The 21361-nt window shown below is 44.2% G+C and overlaps 2 protein-coding genes across 4 annotated transcripts in view; one reads left to right on the top strand and one right to left on the bottom strand.

Annotated features, from left to right (window-relative positions):
• Nucleotides 1-1229: 1229 nt before the first annotated feature.
• Nucleotides 1230-2223, top strand: CEBPD (CCAAT enhancer binding protein delta). Its single transcript, XM_032841186.1, has one exon. It carries the CDS (start codon nt 1280-1282, stop codon nt 2099-2101), a length of 822 nt encoding a protein of 273 aa, XP_032697077.1. The 5' UTR covers nt 1230-1279; the 3' UTR covers nt 2102-2223.
• Nucleotides 2224-3701: 1478 nt separating this feature from the next.
• SPIDR (scaffold protein involved in DNA repair) overlaps nt 3702-21361 on the bottom strand; it is a 490566-nt gene continuing 472906 nt past the window's right edge. Inside the window, exons 17-21 of one of the 3 annotated variants that reach the window (XM_032841170.1) lie at nt 18874-18882; nt 10837-10933; nt 9717-9831; nt 9363-9416; nt 3702-4076 (exon numbers count right to left, since the gene is read on the bottom strand). In XM_032841170.1, coding sequence (XP_032697061.1) covers nt 3921-4076; nt 9363-9416; nt 9717-9831; nt 10837-10933; nt 18874-18882 — 431 coding nt within the window. In that variant the 3' untranslated portion in view covers nt 3702-3920. The remainder of the gene's footprint in view (nt 4077-9362; nt 9417-9716; nt 9832-10836; nt 10934-18873; nt 18883-21361) is intronic. The other 2 variants (XM_032841171.1, XM_032841172.1) reach the window with 2 other exon arrangements.

Here is a 21361-nt window from a genome sequence, read left to right as displayed (position 1 = left end):
CTGGCGCAATTCGTGTAGCATAGGTTTTTGGACACAATGTCTGATATGTGAGAAGCCGAAGGCAAGCATAAATGTGAGACAGAAGCCATGTTTGAATAGGGACAGTGATTTAATAAATGGAGTTGACCAGGAATGCACAAATTTCAGGAAACTTAACTAACAAAATCAATCCATACTGTTTTCATGCGTTTTACGGTATGAAGAGCTAGCAATTTAATAATCTATCAGAGCTGCAAGTACAAATTTTCTCCTGAAGACCAGCTGCTTTAGATTCAAAAGGTCTCTGGAACACTGAGGCAAGAAAGAGCCCGGAAGTAAAAAACAAAAACAAAAACAAACTGGAGCAGAAAACACCGCCACGAGATGGCACTGCTTTAGAAGGTCTAGAAGGGACGTCAGCGCGCAGGGAGCGCGGTGCCTCGGGGCCTCGGGTCTGCGCTGCTTTGCGTGGTTCCAGCCGGCCCTCGGGCCTGGCTGGATCTGCGCGCGCTGGAGGCTGCTATATTTAGGGCGGCGGGAGGCTCAGACAAGCGTCGTGACTCCTCTCCCATTTGCTGCGTTCCGCAGTCCCGGCCTGGAAGTTCCAGCCGCGACGCCTAGCCTTAACCTCCAGTGCCTTTGACCCCTGAGAAGGGCCAAATTGGGCCCCGAATTCTCGGAAAAGTGTGAAGCAGGCCCCGCCCATTGTGCCCTCCAAGCCGCCCCAGATGTGGACCAGGGTCTCCGGGACCGGAGCCGTGGCTGGAGAACGTCCCTAGGCTCTATCTTCCGCACCAGAGACGCCCTCCCCCAGTTTGAGCTCCCCCTGAGGATGGGAACGGGCCCGGGACAAGCCGCGGCCAAATCCCGGTTTTGATTTCACTGCCGGCTGCGAGAGCGAAAAGGTTCCAAACCCAACAAACAGGAAGAAGAGAAAAAGCCGGAGTGCGGGCAGAGGGAGGGTCATTCCCAGCAGAGGCGCAAGGGCTGGGCCGGAGATGGGGGCGGGGAAGAAGCAGCGCCCCTTCCCCTCTAGCGCGGGCCTGGGGTGAGGAGGGAAGGAGCAGCGAGAACTGCAGCGGGTCGGGAGCGGGGGGTTTCGGGGGTGGCGCCGGGACCTGGCGGGGCGGGGGCTCCCCGGACGCGGCCGCCCGCAGTCCCCCTCCCCGCGGCCCGGGGCGCCCCCGCGGTTCTGGAGTCGGGGCGGGGCATGCGCGTCAGCTCGGCTAGAAAAGGCGGCGGGGCCCTGCCCAGAGAGGTGACAGTCACGCTCAGAGTAGGACCCCGGCTCGACGCCGCCATGAGCGCTGCGCTCTTCAGCCTGGACGGCCCGGCACGCGGCGCGCCGTGGCCCGCGGAGCCCGCACCCTTTTACGAGCCGGGCCGGGCGGGCAAGCCGGGCCGCGGTAGCGAATCGGGGACTCTGTCCGAGCCCGGCGCCGTTGCCCCTGCCATGTACGACGACGAGAGTGCTATCGACTTCAGTGCCTACATTGACTCCATGGCTGCCGTGCCCACTCTGGAGCTGTGCCACGACGAGCTCTTCGCCGACCTTTTCAACAGCAACCACAAGACGGGCGCGGCAGGCACCGCTGCGGGCTCCTTGGAGCTGCTGCCCGGCGGCCTCGCGCGTACCCACGGTCCGAGCACAGCCGCCCCGCGTCCGCTCAAGCGCGAGCCCGACTGGGGAGACGGCGACGCGCCCGGCTCGCTGCTGCCGGCGCAGGTGGCCGCTTGCGCGCAGACCGTTGTGAGCCTGGCGGCCGCCGCACAACCCACACCACCCACGTCGCCCGAGCCACCGCGCTGCAGCCCCGGGCCGAGCCCTGCTCCTGGCCCGGCCCGGGAAAAGAGTGCGGGGAAGAGGGGCCCAGACCGCGGTAGTCCGGAGTACCGGCAGCGGCGCGAGCGCAACAACATCGCGGTGCGCAAGAGCCGCGACAAGGCCAAGCGGCGCAACCAGGAGATGCAGCAGAAGCTGGTGGAGCTGTCGGCCGAAAACGAGAAGCTGCACCAGCGCGTGGAGCAGCTCACGCGGGACCTGGCTGGCCTTCGGCAGTTTTTCAAGCAGCTGCCCAGTTCCCCCTTCCTGCCGGCCGCCGGGGCCGCCGACTGCCGGTAACGCGCGCCCCGGGGGCGGGAGAGACTCACCAACGACCGATACCTCAGACCCGACCAGCTAGGGAGCGGAGCGCGCCCCGCCGGGACGCAGCGAGAGCCGCTTGGCGCCGCCTGCATTTCCTTTGGGACGCGCGAGCGAAGGACCCTACAGCCTGGACTTAACCACCACCGAACTTCGAGAGAAACTATACGTGTTTATTGCCCTTAAATTATTTTTATAATGGTAGCTTTTCTACATCTACTCTTACTGAAGCAGCTAAGGTACATTTATAAGAAAAAAGACTTCTCAAACCATTTGTTATTGTAGATAAGAGGAAAAGACTGAGCATGCTCACTTTTTTATATTAATTTTTACAATATTTGTAAGAATAAAGAAGCATTTAAAACCGCCCCTGATTCCTGTATTTACAGTGACTCCTGAATGCTGGTAGCCCCAGGACCTCGCTGGGGAAAGGCACATTCCAGTGCCAGGCATGCAGCAAGGCACCGGGAGGCCGCGGGACCCAGGTGTGTGTCCATGAGGGGAACCAAGTTCCTTAGGAGGGTCTGTTTTGCTTTTGAAACGAGCCACAGTCTACCTCCAAATGTTAATATTTGCCTAAGTTTTTGTTAATGCTAGCAGCTTTTTGTGGAAGGTGCTCCCAAAGAAGTAGCCGGATTTGGGGAGGAGGCTGGCTTGTCGACTGACCCTGCAGCTGATTTAGGGGCTCTATGAAGAGCTAAAGTGCTCCCTAATTTTAGTTGGCTGCTCAAGGGGTGAGGGGGTAGTGGAAGGGCTTCGGTTATCCGATAGTCACGTCTGACTCATGTTTGGCTTTCATGGGACTTTGCTTTCACTTTTCCTCAGCCTTATGTACTGCTTCAAATACATTCTCAAAGTATATATAAATACAATAGTCCTGTAGGAGATGCAAAGGACAGTCAGAAATCTTGTCATTGTAATGTTTCAAAGTTTAATCAGGACAAATAAAGCCGTTCGCCTTTCTCCCAATTAAAGTGGGTACTAGGCACCCTTTCTTGCTCTAGGTTAGGTCTATATTATGTAATTAACTGTGGCCTGTCGTCATCATATTGTAAGGGAGGAAACAAAATACTGTCTAAAGATAATCTGTTTATCATTTTATATTAATTTAAATCTCTGCCAACAAAGCAAACATAACCAGTCACTCCTTTTCAATCTGTAATCTCGGCTCTCTGTACACAGTACCCAGCAAGATTAAATAGATCTAGCATGAGCTATCTATATCTCTGTGCAGTACAGCCTTAATCACACCAGGTATCTTACATATACTTTATGGGTAACAGTTTACCTCTGGCACAGTCCCCAAAATTATTTCCCCAAATTATTAAACTTTCCCAAAATTATTAAACGGCAAAATGTTTAAGTTGGACATGTACTGTGTAGTAGAACAGTTGTATTACAATTTAGGACAAATAGTTCAGCTCTGCAGGGTGTTCTTTGGGACACCTTAAATAACTACAAGAAAAACGTGTTGAATCATGGTAAAATTTAAACACTTAAGAATTACAAGTGAACACAACTTTTTTCTTACCTTTTTACTATTAATTGCCTAAGATGAAATACAAAATGAAGACCTCAGGCTTATTTAAGTTTTAATAACATGTTCCCAAATTTGCAAAAAGATAAAAATATTTTAACTAGAAAAAAATATTTTGATGTTTAGTTTACAAAATAATCACACTAACATTTGCCCCAGAAAAATCTAAGTTCCATTTCAAGATCATACAATAACAGTCGCTCTACCTATAGTTAACAAGTAACTACCCCAAGCGTAACCGCTTTGCAAAGTTCACAGATCCTACGGCAACCGGCAGTGTTCTGATGAGGCTCTTCCTGCACTCAGGAGCTCAATTTCCTCCAATCCAACGCAGCTAGCTGGGTGGGTGGTTATGGACTGGACAAAACAATTCAACAACCCCACCTCCTTTCCGAGGACACTCTTCACTTCATAACTCTGCAGTGATAGAAGGCACACTGGTTAAAGCAAATAGAGCCAGCCCTGAACGTTCTGTTCCCAACAACACGGAACACACAGGGCAGAGCAGAAGGTCCTTTGCTCAGTGTGTGACCTTCCACTTTACTACATGGGTAAGGAAGAAAAAAACAAGAACACGGGTAAGGAAGAAAAAAATTAAGGGCTTGATAAAAACTCTACTTACTACGGCAAATGAAGGAACTCCTTTTTTCTGCTGTTGGTGGATGCAAAGACAAGCATATCCCAGCTAGCTGTCCTATGAGAGGAACTGGGGACAGACATACAAAGGGATATGCCCTGTTCTCTAGCTGGAAGGCTGGGGGCTGGGCATGCATCATGGTTGCAGCTGTCTCCCACTTCCTGTGGGACACTTCCCCAATCTAGCAACACTTCTGGTCAAAGGATTTCCTGGTACTTTGCCCCAAACCTCTCTCAATAGAATCCCATCCCATTTCTTCTACAGTAACACTGAGCCAAAAATGTGTTATAAAAAGCTTTTTCTTCACATTGTTTGATGAGTATCTTATGGTGATTGGTTAATCTTAGGCAGGTTTCATCTCTAGATGAGAACTCAGGGCACTGGACATCAGGGGCATAAGATGACTAGGCTAGGAAGGTATGGCAAGGCTTTGTTGGTCTCAAACCTCAGAACATTTTCTTCCTGGGGTGGGGCAAGGGGCTGAAAATAAGGAGCAACTCAAAAGTGTTGGGATAAATCAGATCTGTGGCTTTACCAGAGACAAAAGAAACCCTAGAGAGTAATGCATTTTTTCAGAGACTCCTTTGCTACCACTTGTAGAATACTATCTGGGTTACCTCACTCCTCTGTACAAGACACTTTTTAAAAAAATATTTTATTTTTATTTGTCAGCAAGAGAGAAACCACAAGCAGGGGGAGGGGGAGAGGGAAAAACAGGCTCTCGATGCAGGGCTTGATCCCAGGACCCTGGGCATGACCTGAGCCTAAGGCAGCCGCTTAACGACTAAGCCACCCAGGAACCCCTATGTGCAAGACACTTACACATCTCTATAGTATCTCAGTTCAGTATGTTTTAGCTCACCCATTCCATCATTAATGTGTCTTGGCAAGGGAGATTGAGGCTGGAGGCTCCAACAACATGGCCAAAGTTGGCACATCTCTGTGTCCTTAGTGCCTTCCCATCAAAGGTGGGCACTTCACTGCTGTCACTCTGGATCCTGGGCTGGGCTCAGTGACTACTGCTTATGATGACTGTGGTGGAAGGGACATTGAGCGACATCCTCAGCTTGGTCAGGAAGGTGCCCAGCCTCTGCCTGCCTCTCTCAGAATCCAGACACATGTCCTGAGGGAATCCAGACTGTGTGGTATCTGGCCAGAGCCCGGGAAGGTCCCAGGCAATAGGAGTATGACAGCCGGCCAGCGACCGAGGGTGTTCTGTGACTCTAACCCAGCCTTAGGGGTACCAGCTGATGTCCTGTTGGGCAGAGATGAGTTGTCCTGGCAGAGCCTTATCCAAGTTGCAGGTCTGTGTGCAGAGTAAGTGTGGAGGCTACTAAGCTTTGAGATAGTTTATTCTGAAGCAATACATAGCAGGATCAATCTGGGATGTGGGCATTGCTCTAAAGCCCAACCACTGTGATCATTTTGCTTTCCTGTATTTTAAGTCAGGCATGGTGTGAAACACTTAGTGTATTCACTTGTAGAGTTTAGGCTTCTTTAGTGAAAATTAGAGTAAGGTCAACAGAGTGGTTTAATGGAGGGAAGGGGGAGTAAGTTGTAATCAAGACAGGTGAAGAGACAGAACTAAAGTCTCTGCCTGGACAACCATGGCTGAGGCCTTCCTCCGCTTAGCTTATCTGTGACACTGATGTCAGGTTCATGGGCCACTGTCTTGATCATTCATCAAGGGCTTGCTGTGAACCCATGAGGCGCCTGACCCTGAAAAGATGGCAGAAAACCAGCCACAGGGGTGCTGGTGCAGAAGGTGCACACAAGGCTGTGCATAGTGAGGGGCTGTCCAGGTTTGGAAGGACTGAGGTAGGCCAGCTGGATACTCATTTACTGTCTCTTCCCACTTTAGCTAGCCTTGCACATGTGTGTATGGGGAAGTAGAAGGCCCAGGCACTTCTACATTCATTTAGGGTAAAAGTACAGATTCTAACTTGAAAAAAAAGTCAGCAACAGATCATTTCTTTTTACAATGTCAGGTTTCACAGCTAAAGTTTATAATAACTATATCATAGCCAATATTAACTATATCATTTATAAGTAGACATCAATATATTTGGGAGAAATTAATATGGAGAGGTAAAAAAAAAATCACACCAGCAAATGCAAACACACTGTTCATATGAATGTAATGAATGTGTAAAATGTATCTCTATTTTTATAAAAGGCACCCTATATTTTCCTTTAACTTTTCTTTTTCTGAAAGTAAGGAAACAAACTCCAAATTTCCTATCACTGTAATGTGAGCTTGAGAACTGATATGTATAATGGTGGCAAACTCCATTGTTTTCACATCTTTAACTTGAACCCATTAAAGTTAAGGCATAAAACTTAACACTCATGTGTCCTAACCAGAAACAGCACATCTGTTCTAGGGAGTAGAGTTCTCATGGGAAGCCTAATCTGATTCTTTGGATTTTGGCCAATATGCATTCTCACCCAGAAAACTGACAGAATCCAGACTGGAAAACTCATGCTCTTGTCAACACAGAGGTCCTTCTTGTACCCATCTCCTATCAGCTTCTTGCAGGTCAGATATAAAGTCCTGATCATCCACTGAGAGTAAAACTGGAGGAGGGGAGATGAACTGCTGTCCCTCCAGGTTTGCAATTTACCCTACTTTGCATGCAGTCAGCTCTGATAACAGGGCACCCAGAAAGGTAACACCCGAGGCTGTTGCCACCCTGTGCCCCTCACCTGTGCCCCTCACCCAGTGCACACGTGCACACACAGGCACATAATCAGGCAACACATGTACACATGAACACAGACAGGTGTATACACACAAGTACACCCATGGGCAAACCCACCTACACTGACACACACACACACACACACACAAGTATGGTTGTACACATGACCTCTTGAGCTCTTTAGAAGTCGGGCTTTGCCTACAGGCATACTGGAGTAAAGAAGTGTAATATGTAAAATGTACAAGTCAGCTTCAGTCAGAAGGAAATCAAATGAAGAGGCAGGATTTCTGCCAGGGCCTCCTCCTGGTGTCTGGGTCCCTTATAGGGAGGTAGGGTAATCAAGGGCAGTCCATGGCTGGAGGCTTCCTAGAAGAAGCACCAGGAAACCTGTGAGAAACCAGTGGGAGATCAGGCCCGAACCTGGTAGGGCCCAGCCAAGGCCACCTGAGGAACTGCAGGGCAGGCACGGCACCTCTGTGGTTGTGTGGGACTAAAGGGAGCTATGTGCCATCCCAAGTGCTGTTGGTTCTTCTTTGTTTAAGTTGTGGGTTTGATTCATTTGCTGTGTTCTCCTTAAGGAGGAGTCTTCCCCACACTTTCCTCCAATCTTTTCCATGGAAATATCTTCCCTCATAACTTAGATCTACCATCTTTAGGACCTGTTTAAAGCTCCCTCTAATTCATCAGCCTTACCCAGCATCACGCCCTTCTTTCCTCATCCTCCCCCACCTCAAAGACCGAGAGATGAGGTGACAAGGGATCAGCCAACAGGTACTACTGTCTTGTCACACATTAAACATATAAACTTCAGGAACAACAGAAACAAACACACAAGGATCCCGGTCACCCTCCCCCCATTCTATTAGGTGGTCACTTGTGGGGATAACAATGTACCCAACAGAGACCGTAACTGTGAACCCTGCACTCTTGTTTCTTCAGTGGTAAAATGTGGATTCTGCATCATTGAGATGTTGCAGAGATTAAATAAGACAACGTGTGAGAAAAGTGGTAAGCATAGTTCTTAGTCCATTATAGTTATTTACTTACATTTTACTTTAAACATTCAGGGAATAACTAGTTCATAAACCCTCCTAAGACTTAGTCTATGCATCAATCCCTACCTGTGAAACAGCCCTTTAGATAAAGGTTTGGTGCTGGGCTGGAAGTGTCACAGAGTTGCTTTAGGGAATGCCCAGGCTGGTGGGCTTTATCCCAGGGTGGGAGCCAGAAATGCTTTTTAGAGCTCCATAGGCAGTTTCACCTGAAATCAGGGTTGGAAACCATTGTCAGACCAGTGATCCTCAATGATCTTATTCATGGATTTATCCATGTTCCAATTTAGTCCAAACTCTGAGAGCCGTGGTTTTGAGGAAGGAGTACAAATGGCTGTTCTGCCTCCTCAAGCTGCCAGCACCTCCTAAGGGGCAGGGGCTTGCTGCCACTGGAGAGAGAAGACCCTCAGAGCTCCACAGGATGGATAAATTCAGCCTGTGTTCAGACTGCAATCAGAGCTGGAATTTGACCATGGGACCCCATCAGAAAGTTCTATAGGTGATCACCCAGCTTTTCACCACAACCTTCCAGCTCGCCCAAGTGTGCTACTTGCATGTGGACCCTAACACTGGCCTTGGATAACTTTTGTGACCTGAGGGCTGTGCCCTGGCATCACTCCAGTGGTCAGTGTCCAGTGCACTTCTCTGGGGTTCAGAGATTCCTGAAGCCACTTGTGGTACTTTTAAATGGCGTGGACAAGACAGAGGTGGCATCTCAAAGACAGACCTCTCTTGTTCATGAGGGCCAAATTTCACAAGGAAGAAACTGTCTCTAGACCATAAATTATATATATTTAGGTGGTGGTTTTCTTGGAGGAGCATACCACTTTATTCAGGCTCACACCATAGTAACTCTCAGGGAAGGCAAAACAGTTCTGAGAAATAATGGTCAAGTTTCCAGTTACTCATTCTGGAATACCCAGCAATTAAAAAACACAAAACATGTGTCTCAGATATTTCTGTTCTATTAAAATGAATCATGGCAGTAGGACTTGAAATGTTGCCGGTCTATCATCAAAGCCAATGGGGTCATATTCATGTATCTACTGTAGGTTTGGTCAGGAAATCATTCAATTCCAAAAAGAAAAGGATCTCATGAATCGACACAAGTATTTGTCAGGGAATGAAAGCAGTTAAGACTTACCCGTGTCTTGGTACAGTCTGAACACCTAGCATGCACACAATGATACTGTGACACTTTGTTGTAAGTGGAAGTACATAGGACAGGGATCTTCACCTGGAGAGGAGATCCACTGACTCAGGGCTTAAGAACACAGGGTTGCACACCTGGGCTGCATGTCCCTGGACTTACCCCATCCTCGCAGGCGGCAAACCTCAGGAGTGAAGAAATACTGGTCTGGGACAGCTGCAATAACAGTGCGGTGGGCTGATTAAACTCCCAGGGCTGAAGCAGGTGCTCATGTTCAATCTAATCATGTTCAATCAGGTGTTAATGTTCAACCTCCATCTCTTTAGCAGCTTCCACCTCAGAGCCTTATGTTAAACCTGACTGTAAGTTATGGATGTGGAAAGACTGCTTTCCTGAGGGGCTGTCCTTCCCATTCCCTCCCCAGGGAAGGACCAATAGATGCTGCCCTCTTGGCTAGCAGCAGAGCGGCTCCATGAGGTGGAGTAGGAAGCACACAACCTCTTACACCGCTCCTACCTTGACCTTCACTGTGCAATGGGGTCGAGAGGGACAGTCCAGGAACACCTGCAGGTGCTTTCTGAGAAGAGGAGAGGTGACCACACGGGAGCAGTCCCCACAGGAAAAGATGTCTCTGTTGTTTGGAAACACACAGGGAAGATAAGACTTGAAAAGGCACAAATCAGAAGAATCTAGCAGTAGACAGACATTTTTTTTTTTTCTAAACATGAGTGTTTGCTGATATAGAAAAGGAGGATTTACTCTAAGAAACCAAGTTCCTGAAATAGGCCAGAAGAAGCTCAGCCTGTTCTGAGGGATCAGCATCAGCTTATGGCTGATGGCTGCATGGGCAACTGATGACCCAGGGGACGGAAGGGACACTCAGGCAGGAAGCCTCATTCAAGCTGGGCATAGAGGATGACAGCAAACATCCCACGAAGTGAAGTGGAGGCCCTCTGCTCAGCAAGGGGAAGTCAGGGCTTCGCATCTGCCTGAACAGGAAAACCTACTTCTAATCACCAGTAGTTATGCTCCTTCTTACTACCAAGTAAACCTGTAGTACACACTCTCTTTGTCTCTAAAACAATCCAGTGATGACTTGTTTATACATAAGACCACCAACCCATGAGGCATCAAGAAAACACTTGCCCCTTAGTTATTAAGGAGGAAAGTAACGAGCATGCCCCTTTCTGACAGGTAACAAAGTCACCTTGGGAGGCTATGCAGTAACTCTGGTTGGGGAAGGAATATGTGTTTATGTAGCTGTTCACTGGTCCCTAGAAAAGTCTGCACCCCTGCAAAAGAGAAGCTGTATAGTTACCAAGTTTGTCTCATTTATTCAGGTTTGCCCTGAGTTTTTCTTTTTTCTCCTAACTGATAATAAAAGAGCTGAGTACAAAACCTGGCTCTACTTTCCTTTAAGATAGGAGGAACTGAAAGGACCAGCAAAACCTCTGTTATAAAGTAAACACACCTAATGCTATGGACTCAGAGTTGCAGTGCAGGAACTTGATTTCCCAGTGGGAGCTCATGCCTTGCCCTTAGTAGGGGAAGGTGGCCTGAGGCAGGGTGGCAGTGGAGCCCCTAGGACTGGCTGCAGCTGCCCTGGGGTCTTTCAGGCCAGCACCCGCACCCTTACCTGTCTCCTGGGCTCAGTTCCAATCTCTCGTTGCCACACATGTCACAAGTGGGCCAGGAGAAAGCAGTGCTCTCATCCACCCCAATTACAGTGCCTAGGCCCAAGAGAAAGCAAAAGCTGGAGTTCCAGAGGCTGTGTCTTCCCTCCCAAATTCTCTTTGCCCCTCAAGACACAGATGGTAACATGAGATTCCTTAGACCCTTTTTTCTCACTTATGAGTTTATATAAATGGTCCCAAGCTTTTTATAATTTCCATGTACTGCACAAACAAAACTACAACAGTAAAAAGTAAGTTTTAAAACTTGCCCACATTACTACCCAAACAAGTATTTCTACTCTGCCTCATCTTTTTTAGTCTTTTTTTCCAGATGCATACATACTGAAATCATTATAAGCAAACCGTCAGGGCACTGTCTCATTATACTTTGTAGGTTGCTGTAGAGCTGTCATAAGGACTGTCTTATCGATATTCCATTTAGGTGATGTGTCATGATTCCCTCCATATTGTACATACAGGTCTGAGGCATTGGACAACTTTCCACAGAAGGCCTTTCCTGTACTAAGATCCCTTCCTTAGGATAGATTTCTGGCAGCAGAATCACTCTGTCAAGAATATGAATATTGGAGATAGAAACACCCTTTTTAGGAGGTGTTTCCCACAAGGATTTCCTGATTCACACTTTCACCATTCATTTACAGGGTGCTAGCTTCTCTGAGCTGCATGCTAGCATCACCTTGCTATTTGCCTCCTTAATAGGTATAATGGAATTCCTTACCATAGTTTCTACTTCTTTGATAAGGAAAGAGAAATATTCTTATTGCTTTGTTCATATCTCCTTGTATGTGATTTCTCTGGTTTCCTTCTCTTTTAATCCAATATTTGTGATTTATTTATTCAACAAGTAAATATGCATACAATGCTACTTAGTGTGGGATATATATTTAGCACAAAATATGTAACAATGAATGCTACAGTCCCTACTCTTGTGAACGCCATTGTCTGGTTGAGATGACCAAATAATGAGAAAAACATCATGAATATGGGAGAAAATATTCACAGAAAACACGTCTGATAATGGACTGGTATCCAAAATATACAACGAACTCTTAAAACTCAGCAACACAAACAACCCAATTAAAAGATGGGCCCAAGACCTTCACAGATATTTACAGATGGCAAATAAGCATATGAAAGATGTCAAACATCATGTGATAAGGGAAATGCAAATTAAAACACGGAGAACACCAAAAAAAAAAAAATTGCAATTAAAAATGGGCAGAGGAACTGAACAGACATTTTTCCAAAGAAGGCATTTGGATAGCCAAAAGACATATGAAAAGATGCTCAACAATACTCATCATCAAGGAAATACAAATCACAATCACAGTGAGATATCATCTCACCTATTAGGAAGGCGAAAATAAAAAGGACAAGAAATAACAAGTGTTAGTAAGGATGTGGAAAAAAGGAACCCTAGTGCACTGCTGGTGGGCAGGCAAACTGGGCATCCACTCTGGAAAAGAGTATTGAGGTTCCTCAGAAAATTAAAAATAAAAATAATTGAAACTCATGTAACACTGTAAGTCAACTATACCTCAATAAGTAAAAAAACAAAAACAAACAAAACAAAACACCCAAACACTCCATACCTATTAGAATGGCCAAAATCCAGAACACTGACAACACCAAATTATGGTAAGAATGTGGAGCAACAGGAACACTCATTCCTAGTTGGTGGTAATGCAAAATGGTGTAGCTATTTTGTCAGTTTCTTATAAAACTAAACATAGTCATACCATATGATCCAGCAATTGTATTTGGTGGTATTTACCCAAAGGAGCTGAAAACTTATGTCCAAACAAACACTGGAATAAAGATGTTTATAGCAGCTTTATTCTTAATTGCCACAACTGGAAACAACCAAGCTGTCCTTTAGTGGGTGAATGGATAAATAAGCTGTGGTACCTCCAGACAATGGAATATTACTCAGCACTAAAAAGAAATGAGCTATCAAACTATGAAAAGACATAATGACGCTCATTGCTTAATGCTCATTGCTTAGTGAAAGAAGCCAGTTTTTTTTTTTTTGAAAGATTTTATTTATTTATTTATTTGACAGAGAGAGAGAGAGAGAGCACAAGTAGACAGAGAGGCAGGCAGAGAGAGGGGGAAGCGGGCTCACCGCCGAGCAGAGAACCCGATGCGGGGCTTGATCCCAGGACCCTGGGATCATGACCTGAGCCGAAGGCAGAGGCTTAACCCACTGAGCCACCCAGGTGCCCCGAAAGAAGCCAGTTTGAAAAAGCTATATACTGCATGATTCCAACTTTACAACATTCTGGAAAAAACAAAACTACACAGACAGAAAAAACTCCAAAACTAAACAGATAGTTAAAAGATTAGTGGTTGCCAGGTATTAAGGGGGAGGTAGGGATGAATAGGTAGAGCAGAGGACTTTTAGGTTAGTGAAACCATTCTGTATGATACCATAGTAATGGATACATGTCACACATGTCTAAACCCATAGAATGTAAAATACCAAGAGTGAACTCCAATGTAAACTCTGGACTTTGGGTGATTATGATGTGACAATGTAGGAGATATATATATATATATATATAAAATCAACTATAACAAATGTACCACCCTGGTGAGGGATATTGATAGTGGGAAACTCAGTACATGTGTAGGGTATGGGGAAACTCTGTACCTTCTGCTCAACTTTGCTATAAACTCAAAACTTCTCTAAAAATAGTCTATTAAAAAATACCATGAAATAAATGCTACATTGAGAAATGGAAAAGGCTCCTGGAGGTATAGAAGAGAGGCCCTCTACAAGGTCAGGGAAGGTTTCCCAAAAGAAGATACATAAGGTGGGGCTGCAGTTGGGGTGGAGGGCACAGGCTGACCCTGTACCCTGAGGCAGGGCTGGAGGCCAGAGGGGTATGATGGAAAGGCAGGTGACATGGCTGTGAGGTTGGGAGACCCAAGTCACTTAATTGGGGATTTTAGACTTGGAAGGCAAGAGAAGCCAGTGAGGAATTTTAAACAGGAAATTGAGATGGTCTACTTTCTTGAAATGTGAAGCATTATAGATATCATCTAGATACGCTGGCAAATCCCAGACCATTCCTGTTGAAAAGTGGTGAAATAAGACAACTGAAAAGGAGTTAATATGTGACCTAAGTTTCCAGAAAAATAGAAGAATCATCCCTCCCACTCCTGGAGCAAAGAATTTCATTCCCCACAAAACAAGCATTAGAAGAAAATTTATCTGTAGAGGATAAAACAATTGTTACAACTAAGTAGGCTTGATTTACTAAAATGCATTCATGCAGTGCCCACTTGAAAGACTTTTTAAAAATGAAAATAATAGATCGTGATTTTGAAAAGGCTGTCCCAGCTAATTTCATTATCCTTGCAAATCTAATCAAGATTGAGTCAAAGGGATGAAAAATAAAGTCAATAATGGCTTATAATACAGCCGGAAAGGAGTGTTGACCAATTCATAAGGGGCAGAGGCATTAAGTAGGGCCAAGCAAGATGAGTCGCTTCTATTCCATGGGTGTCTGTGCCCAGCACTACTTAGTGTCTGCTACATGAACTAGTAAAAAGAAGACTGCTACCAACTTAACTTCTTTTTTATCCTAGGATATCTTTGGGTGTTAACTGCATTTACGTTTAGATGGGATTAAGCAATTTCCTTCCAGTAGGGAACAAGACACACTGAAGAAATTTATTTCATTTGCAGTCTACACATCACTGGAAGTGCCTTCTGGTAACTCTAAATAAATTCCAAGGGATGACTGGGAAGTGTACTATTCATTTACATGAACATCAGAAGTAAAAAAAAAATTATTAAAGTTTGAAGGTTTTGACACCATACTCATCATTTGGCTGCAATCTGCTATTAAAAGCTTTTACTTTCCTTATCTTATTTATAGAAATCTCTTGTAATTAGGCTTGGGAAAGGTATATCACATATTTATTAAAACATCTTTTTAAAAAGGTTCCTTCAAAGGCTTCTTCCTGGGAAGTGCAGTGGCTCCTTTCTAGTAGGGCACATAGCAGCGACGTGCTCTGGTATTTTCTTCAGTGACTTTTAACTCTCCACCACACCCTCCTCTCCAACCTTTTTTTCTGATGGAAAGAAGTTGGGGGTCAGAAGTGTTTCCTGCTAGTTAGAGGCCAAAGCCTGGTTTGAAGACAGGACTTGGCCATGCCTACCCAGGGAGACAGAGTACAAACGTGTGCTTGCTGAGTTCATGCCCACAGTGGTGAACAAGACCACCGCCCACTAGCAAGGGTATATAAAGAAGTGACGAGCAATGCAAATAGATAAAAATGAATGCTGCAAAACTTTGTCATCCTAAACAAATAAACTGGGAAGAAGTCCTTGCATAGTCTGGATACTGATGTTCGGGAAATGTAATGAGAAGGCCTGGGAACCCGAGGGAAGCACTGAGCACCATTCCCTCACAGAGGCTCCATTTCCTAAAAGCACTCATGCAGATGGACAAATGTTATTTCTCAGTGGGTGATGGCTCACAGGGCTGTACTATGAGTCTGTTCAAGCCCTGCTTAGAGAAAACGCTCAATGATCTGCAAGGTTCAAAACCCTGTTGGAGACCCCTATGTCCAGCTGATTTAGCTGCTGCAAGAGAGCTATCTAACTTCCAGAGTTGACTTCTTACAGATGATGAGATCCTGCTTGCAGCTACCTCTGGACAAGCCATCACTGGACTTTCTGGAACAGGGATGGGCAGAGTAGGGTAAGGCTCAGTTGCTGGGAAGGGGGTGTCTACTATTGTTACTTCACAAAGTAGTGAGGACTCTAGCCTTGCATGGCTTTGATGGGAGTTGAATCTGGGTGCGCCCACAGCTGGCTGGAGAGCAGGGCAGGGAGCCTCTGTGCCTCTCTGTCAGTGTGATCTGGTCAGTGCTCCAGCCTCGGCATTGACTGGGGTGTTCCTGTATGGGAGGCTGGGCCAATCTTTGCTATTTTGCAGCTGGGGTTTTGTTTTCTCTTAATCCTTAGTTAACTGGTTCTTATCAGAAGATCTGGCAGTACTGTGATAGCAGTGTTTACATACACATCCACCTGACCCACCCAGAGGCCTGCAGTACAGCTTCAGAGAGAGACTCACAGAAACTCAAGACTGAAATGGTGATGTGTGAAAGAAAATAATATAGGTCAGAAACTGGACCTATATAAACTAATGGAAGAGGATTAGAGAAAGAATACATGAAGGTGAAAGAAAATCCTTTACATCTGTTACTCTAAATTAATCTAAAATATAATAGTTTGCTTAAATAATAATAATAACAATGTATTCAGTGACTATACCTTATGGAGAAGTGAAGTGATTATCAGCAAGGGAGGGAGGAACTGAGAATATCCTTACAAGATACCTGTACTACCCCTAAAGCAGGACAGTGTTATTTGAAAGTGGACTTGATTCATTTTAAGTGTATCTAGGGCAACCACTAAAGAATGTTTAAAAAAAAAAGTGTTAATATGCTGAGAGAGAGGAGAAAATAGAATCATAAAATGCTCAACTGAAATGAGAAAAGGCAGAAAGAGGGTAGATAAAAAAACGAAAAGGGCGCCTGGGTGGCTCAGTGGGTTAAAGCCTCTGCCTTCGGCTCGGGTCATGATCCCAGGGTGCTGGGATCCAGTCCCTGATCGGCTCTCTGCTCAGCAGGGAGCCTGCTTCCTCCTCTCTCTCTCTCTCTCTCTCTGCCTGCCTCTCAGCCTACTTGTGATCTCTATCTGTAAATAAATAAAATCTTTAAAAAAACAAACAATAAAAATGAGCAATGAATAGAAAATAATTATAAATATGATAGATACTAATCCAATTATGTATGAGTACTGATTTTAAATGTGAATGGTTCAAAAACACAAAAGAGACTATCAGAGTGGGCAGAAAAACAAGAGCTAACTCTATATTGTCTACAAGAAACCCATTTCAACTCTAAAGACACATAAAGATTAAAAGTAAAGTTATAGAAAAAGATATAACCTGCTAACACCAATAAGAGAGTTAAAAGTTGTATTAATTTCAAGCAGAGCAGACTTTAAAGAAAATTATCCGAGATAAAGAAGGGCATTAAATAATGATAAGGGAGTCAATTTACCACACAATTTACCACACAAATGATAAGGGAGTCAATTTACCATACACAATATGTGTATGTGCGTGTAACAACAGACTGTGAAAATATGTGAAGCAAAATGATAGAACTTCAAGGAGAGATAAATAAACCTACCATTATATTTTATTTATTATTCTTTGAGACATCAATACCCGTCTATAAATGACTGACAGATTTAAAGGCAGAAAATCATAGTTGAACTGAACAGCACCACCAATCAATTGACTCTAACTGACATTTATAGAATATGCCATCCAATGACAGCAGAATAAATATTTTTGTCAAGCTCATGTGGAACATCCATCAAGACAGAACACAAAGTGGGGGCATAAAACACATTTAAATTTATAGAAATCATACTAAGTATGCTCTTAGATCATAATGAAATTAAACAGAAGTCAATAACAAAAAGATAGCTGAAAAACTCCCAAATAATTGGAGATTAATATACTTCTAAGTAACACATGGGTCAAAGAATAAATCTCAAGAGAAATTTTAAAATATTTTGAACTAAATGAAAATAAAAACACATCAAAACTGCAAAAGCAGTGCTTAGAGAGGAATTTAAAGCACTGTATGCATACACTAGAAGATATCTAAGGTCAATAATCTCAGTATTCATCTTAGGAAAAAAAGAAAAAGATAATTTAACAATCTATAAAATGGTTATAATTTTATATTTTGTTATTCCCACCTATACATTATTATTTTTTTTTAAATATGAAGTTCTTCAGAAACTAGAAAAACCAGGTCTTCTCTTTCCCCACAAGAATCTACATGTTTTCCTCTTTTTGCATCTCTGTGGCATTCACTGGCTATGGATAATGGGTTAGGTTTCAAGCCTTCCCTTAGAAGCCAGATCTTCAGGTACATATTTTCTCATAACATGGTGCTATAGGTGGTGGTTATTATTATGGTCTTATAATAACAGAGTCCCATACAGCTTTTTTTTTTTTTTTAAGATTTATTTATTTGAGAGAAGAGAGAGCAGAGGGAGAGACTCTTTTTTTTTTTTTTTTTTTTTTTTTTAAGATTTTTTTTTTTATTATTTATTTATTTGACAGAGAGATCTCAAGTAGGCAGAGAGGCAGGCAGAGAGAGAGGAGGAAGCAGGCTCCCTGCGGAGCAGAGAGCCCGATGTGGGCCTCGATCCCAGGACCCTGGGACCATGGCCTGAGCTGAAGGCAGAGGCTTTAACCCACTGAGCCACCCAGGCGCCCAGAGGGAGAGACTCTTAAGCAGACTCCATGCTGAGCACTGAGCCTGAAGCAGGCTTCCATCCTATGACCCATGAGATCACAACCTGAGCCAAAACCAAGAGTCAGATGCTCAACCAACTGAGCCCCCCAGTTGCCCCAGGGTCCCATGCAGCCTAAGCAGTGTGGGTGAGTGGCAGTCCCTCTCAAATGTGGGGCAGCGAACACTGCTGCGAGGCTATTCTCACACCCTACTCTCTCAGCACCTGACCAATCCTGGGCTCTGAGAGGTGAGGGTGGGATGAGAACAGGTGGCAGCCAGTGAAGAGAATGAAGGTGGAAGGGAGGCACAATTTAGTTCAAAATATTTTAACATTTTATGTGGAGACATGCAAGCGGTAGCAGGAGGTGGGCAGAGTGACAAGGACAGGTGCACAGTGCATCTGCTGCAGGCCATGCATCTGCACTGTGCACTGTCCTCACAGCCTGTGTCCAGAGGCCCAGCAAAGCCAACTCTTGGAAACCCCCACAGTCCACTTAGCCTCTGCAGACTCTCAGCCCTTCCTTCCCTGCATGCTTCCAAATAGCCTATAAGCAACTAATCTGGCTTTGTGCCATAGTCTATCTATGGTGTTGACAGAATTGCTTCACTTAATACAACAAATTGATCATACAACCTCCTTAGCATGGCTGGGAACAGTAAGTAGAACAAGACCTCCCACCTCCTCTGTGGGTTTTCCATATGGCCTTCATCTGTCTGGAAGACTGTCACCACTCTGACAAATCCTAACTATCCCAAGCTGCCTCACTGGCTCTTGCCCTCAGCCAGCCCTCCTGGTCTGTAGCAGTGGAAGCACTGAGATATCATCCTTCCCCATTAGTCTGTGAGTGCTCCAAGGCCCCAAAGCCTCATGTGCATTATCTTATTTGATTCTCAACAATGCTTTAAGGTGGATTCTATTAGACCTGTGTTACAGATGAGAAAATGGAAGACCCAAATGACAGGTGGCTTGTTAGAGTCTGCTTTCTTCAGAACCACAAGGCTATACTGCTCTCATTTCTCAAATCAGATTTGAGAAATCACATTTGAGATTTCTCAAGAAATGAAGAAGTGAAGAATGAAGAAGAAATGAAGAAATAATCTTTCTTCAAATCACAGTCTTAGTCATGTTTTGGTACTAACACTAAAAGAAGATGCACAGAAAAGAAAATCCAAATCGCCTCAACACAATGAATGAGTGTTCAATCTCACAAGCAGGCAGGGGAATGTGAATTAAACCAACAACAATGGGATCAGAGTTTTGCTGTTCATAAAAATTATAAAAAGATTCAGGAATCTAGTAGTGGGCAAGCCTGGGGAAGTAGGCCTCTTAGAAATTACTTTTGAAAATGTGAATTTTTGTATGCTTTTTGGAAATTAACTTAATATCTTTTAATATTAAGGATATACCAATAGTGTGGCCACTTCAGAAAACACTTACACATTTCTTCAAAAAGGCTAAGCATAGGGTTTCCCATATGATCCAGCAATTCTACTCCTAGATACATATGCAAAATTTGAAAAAGGTTGTTCAAACAAAAACTTGTTCATAAATATCCATAGCAGCACCATTTACAATAGCCAAAAAGTGGAAACAACCCAATGTCCATTAACTGATGAATGGATAAAGCAAGATGTGGTATATCCATATAATGAAATATTCAGCCATAAAAAGAAATGAAGTGCTGATATCTGGTACATCATGGATAACTTTGAAAACATTATGCCAAATGAAAGAAGTCAATCTTGAAGGATTATATAATATGTGATTCCATATATGTGAAATATCCAGAACAAGCAAATTCTATTACAAAGACAGAAAGTAGATTAGTGCTTTCCTAAGACCAGGGTAAGGCTGGGGTGGGAGAGCATAATGGGGAGTGATTGACAATGGACGTGAGGTTTATTTTTGGGATGATGACAATGTTTCTTTTTAAATACTTTAAAAAAATTTTTTAATTTTAGTTTTTCAGTGTTCCAAGAGTCATTGTTTATGCACCATACCCAGTGCTCCATGTAATACATGCCTGCCTTAATACCCACCACGAGACTCACCCAACCTCCACCCTTCTCCCCTCCAAAACCCTCAGTTAGTTTCCCTTCCTTCCTTCCTTCCTTCCTTCCTTCCTTCCTTCCTTCCTTCCTTCCTTCCTTCCTTTTTCTTTTTTTTTAATAATCTCTACACTCAATGTGCTGTCAAACTCACAACCTGAGATCAAGAGTTATATGTTCTAGGGGCGCCTGGGTGGCTCAGTGGGTTAAAGCCTCTGCCTTCGGCTCAGGTCATGATCCCAGGGTCCTGTGATCAAGCCCCGCATTGGGCTCTCTGCTTGGCAGGGAGCCTGCTTCCTCCTCTCTGCCTGCCTCTCTGCCTACTTGTGATCTCCGTCTGTCAAATAAATAATTAAAATCTTAAAAAAAAAAAAAGAGTTACATGTTCTACCGACTGAGCTAGCCAGGTGCCCTGACAATGTTTTAAATTAGATTGGGGTGTTGGCTGCACAACTCTGGGAATATACTAAAACATTTTAAATGACTGAATTGTAGCTATGTAAGTTATATCTCAAAAAAGTTGGTTAAAAAATATATGAACCCTGAGACCCTGAAATCTTTTTGCATAGACATCAGTAGAGATTGATTTGAAGGATATTTATTTCAGCCTTGTTTATAACTGCAAAAACAGAGGAACATCTTCGATATCCATCAGCGGAGAGACAGTTTATTCAAAGGAGGGAATATTATGCAACTATTACTATCCTGCGCTACATCTTTATCTATCCACCTGGATGGACGTCCCTCCTAAAGTACTAAGATAAGTAAGGAAAGCACGTGACAGGATAATGGGCTTACAAAGTATTGTGAAGTCACACAGCTTCCTCCAAAGGGGGCAAATGCATGTGTTCCTGTGTTAACAGGGTGCAGCATGGCAGGAAACTGTTTCTCTTTCCCTTTATTAATCTTTCACTAGTTCCACTGGACATGCACTACTTTTATCACTAAAAACATGTGAAAGTTAAAAAAGAGTATTAATGCTGTGTTCAGCGCAAGACTCATATATCCAACCAGCTACTGAAACATCTCAGATGTACCAAAAACACCTAAACTCTCCAAGACAGAGCTAAGATTGTT

Source organism: Lontra canadensis, unplaced genomic scaffold (assembly GCF_010015895.1).
Source record: "Lontra canadensis isolate GAN:19392208 unplaced genomic scaffold, GSC_riverotter_1.0 scaffold121, whole genome shotgun sequence".
NCBI lineage: Eukaryota > Metazoa > Chordata > Mammalia > Carnivora > Mustelidae > Lontra > Lontra canadensis.
The sequence above is the reverse complement of the archived record's forward strand: the minus strand, read 5'-3'. Positions and strand labels throughout refer to the sequence as shown.

Coding starts and splice junctions, on each gene's coding strand:
- CEBPD (XM_032841186.1), top strand. CDS start 1,280: ATGAGCGCTGCGCTCTTCAGCCTGGACGGCCCGGCACGCGGCGCGCCG.